A 2,870-nucleotide genomic window follows, 5' to 3' on the forward strand; every position below is an offset into this window, starting at 1 on the left:
TATATAATTTTTAATAAACAAAACCAATCACATTTTTAAATAATATTTAAAAATTTAAAGCTTTTTTATTTTAAATTTCATTAAATTTTTTCTCTCTTAACTAATTTTACACATTTTGTTTGCAACTTTTTCTTTCAGTGTATTTTTTTTTTTCGATAACCACTATACGATAACATTTTGTCATCTTTAGCACATGGCTTGTTGTTATTTTGACATTTGGAAACATTTCTTATATTTTGAGGAAGATTAATTTTCTTTTTAGAAATTTTACGTAAATATTTATGTTTTATTAGTATTTTTTAATAATAAGTAAAAAAATATATACTAAACTATGGCACCATCAATACCGGACAGGTGAGTTTATTAAAAAACCTTTGAAAAGAGCCTATTAAAATCCGGATTTTGTTTAAGGTGGAAGGATTACAAACCCATTGGTGAGAAGATAGAAGGTACAAGATTTATAGCATTTAAGGTGCCACTAAAGGAGGTAAGTATTCGGGAATTGTGTGTAGATTAATTGAAAAATAGGATAAACTATGATTTGTCAATGTGGCATAAACTGTAGGAAAATGTCAATTAGCAGAGTGTGTATGTATTGCATGGAGTTTTTCAAGTATGAGCAAGTATTGTAATGTTGCGAATGTTAACCTCTATGGCTACAACTGAAACTCAACAAATTACTAATAAAGCTGAACAGTTAATTCAGCAATTGTCTGGAGAATAATGCCGTATGTTAGCTTACAACATAATGCTTCGCCAGGGGATTAATGAGGTCAAATTGCCAGAGTGTAATTGTTTCTAGAGTAGAATAGTAAATAAGCAGAGTATTTTAGACAATTGTAATTTTTCGACATTTCTATTACTTAATTATGTTTTCTTTTTATAATTCATTTAATCTTTTTTTTTCCAGCATATTTCAAAAAATGTCAATAGTGACATTCGCCTAGATGGCAATATACTCTTAAAAATGGTTCCGAACTTGGGTCTTATTATAGATTTAACAAATACTAATCGTTATTATGATCCTAAGGTAAGTTTTATTTGTAGATTATGTATTATACAGTAGACTATAGACTACATAGACTAGACTATGAACTAGATTACAAAATAGACTATAGACTAGACTATACTATGAATAAGAGTATAGACTACACTATAGTACAAACTAAAAAACTTTAGTCTAGAGTCTAGACTATAGACTAAACTAGACTATAATCCATAGTATAGACTATGCTGTAAACTGCTGGAGTTTTTTAAAATTTAAATAAATTACTTATTTTGTTTCAGTTTTTTGAAAAGGAAGGCGTTGAACATAAAAAGTTAATGACACCTGGTCATGAGACTCCACCTAAATACATAGTGAAGAGGTAAGTTTCGCCAATTGTTATTTCCCGTATTCTTTAATATATTATTTTTGATTTAGATTTAATAAGATGGTTAAAGATTTTTTGGAAAATAATACCAATAATGGTAAGTACAGCTATTGGGTTACACAATTCCTTAAAGTTAACATTAAACTGTTCGCTTTCCAGATAAATTAATTGGTATTCACTGCACTCATGGGGTAAATCGTACCGGTTATTTAATATGTAACTATATGATCACACAAATGACTATGGAACCAAATGAGGCTTTAGATAGTAAGTTCAGAAATGTTATTTTTTAAATTCTTTATTTATATTACTTATTAAATAGGATTCTCAAATGCTCGAGGTCATAAGATTGAAAGAGACAACTACATTGACGCTTTGCACAAGCTATTACAAAATCCCGATGAAAAGGTACAAAATGAACATAATAATAAAAGTCACCGAGTGCAACACCGTAAATATAGCAGATCACCTAAAAACTATCGTAACAGATATGAGAATAACCGAAGACAGTCAAGATCTAGATCCCACTCACCATCAACCTTTTATGCTGATCATAATCAGAGAAATAATCATTATTCCTATCGAAACCGTATAGCAGCTGAACCTAATAGAAGACAATCAAGATCTCGATCACGTTCTCCACTACCTTTTTATGCAAATAATGATCTAAGGAATAATTATTATAATTATCCCAGATCAGCAAATGAAATACCTTACTGTCCTATGCCACAACCTCAACTAGCACCTTACTGTCCCATACCACCACCTCAACTAGTACAAAGTGTTGATGGGCAGCTACTGATTACTAATCCGGTTAACTATCAACCACCTTATCAACCGCCACGTTTAAGATTGGATTATTATAATACACGGCCCTCTAATGGCCGAGAACATAATAGAAATTTGCAACGTAATACTTCTAAACGCAATACTCATAATGTCTTTTTTTAACGTTATATAAAAGAAAAAGTTTTTATATTTTTTGGGAAAGTTGCATGTTCAAGAATTGAATTTGATTTTTATTATAAAAAAAATTGTGTTCTTTTTATTTTATAACTGAAGCCAATTTTACTTAATAAAAGTGAAAATTTTACAATGTAAAAGTATTTTTGATAAAAACATATTTTATTTTTGTGATGAATTTTATAATTTTTTATAAAAACTAAAAAAAATTATTAAAAAAAAAAAAAATTAATTTTAGTAAAATTTAAAATTTTTAAGAAAATGGAATTTTTGTAGGAAATTATACTTTGGTAGGAAAATTAAATCATAAAAAAATATTTAGAAAACAATAGAAACAATAGTCTTGTACATAGACTTGGTTATAGTCTATAGTCTTGTCTATGATCTAGTCAATAGTTTAGTCTATAGTCTGACCAATGGCCCAGTCTATAGTTTAGTTGAATAGTCTACTGTCTAGTTCATTGCCTAGTCTATAGTCTAGCATATAGCCAGTTTAGTTTATAGCATAGTCTATAGTCACGTCTATAGTCAAGT

The 2,870-nt window shown here is 28.6% G+C and overlaps 1 protein-coding gene across 1 annotated transcript; it reads left to right on the top strand.

The window, feature by feature from the left end:
• Window positions 1-170: 170 nt before the first annotated feature.
• LOC119605341 (RNA/RNP complex-1-interacting phosphatase) lies at window positions 171-2,471 on the top strand. Its single transcript, XM_037958380.1, has 7 exons — window positions 171-354; window positions 412-487; window positions 911-1,030; window positions 1,288-1,367; window positions 1,424-1,470; window positions 1,533-1,640; window positions 1,696-2,471. The coding sequence occupies exons 1-7, from the start codon at window positions 332-334 to the stop codon at window positions 2,322-2,324; spliced, it is 1,083 nt and encodes a 360-aa protein (XP_037814308.1). The 5' UTR covers window positions 171-331; the 3' UTR covers window positions 2,325-2,471.
• Window positions 2,472-2,870: the final 399 nt, after the last annotated feature.

The sequence above is a fragment of the Lucilia sericata genome, unplaced genomic scaffold (genome assembly GCF_015586225.1).
Source record: "Lucilia sericata isolate MDLA Ls3-8-SP2 unplaced genomic scaffold, ASM1558622v1 Contig000476F_arrow, whole genome shotgun sequence".
In the NCBI taxonomy this organism is placed as follows: domain Eukaryota; kingdom Metazoa; phylum Arthropoda; class Insecta; order Diptera; family Calliphoridae; genus Lucilia; species Lucilia sericata.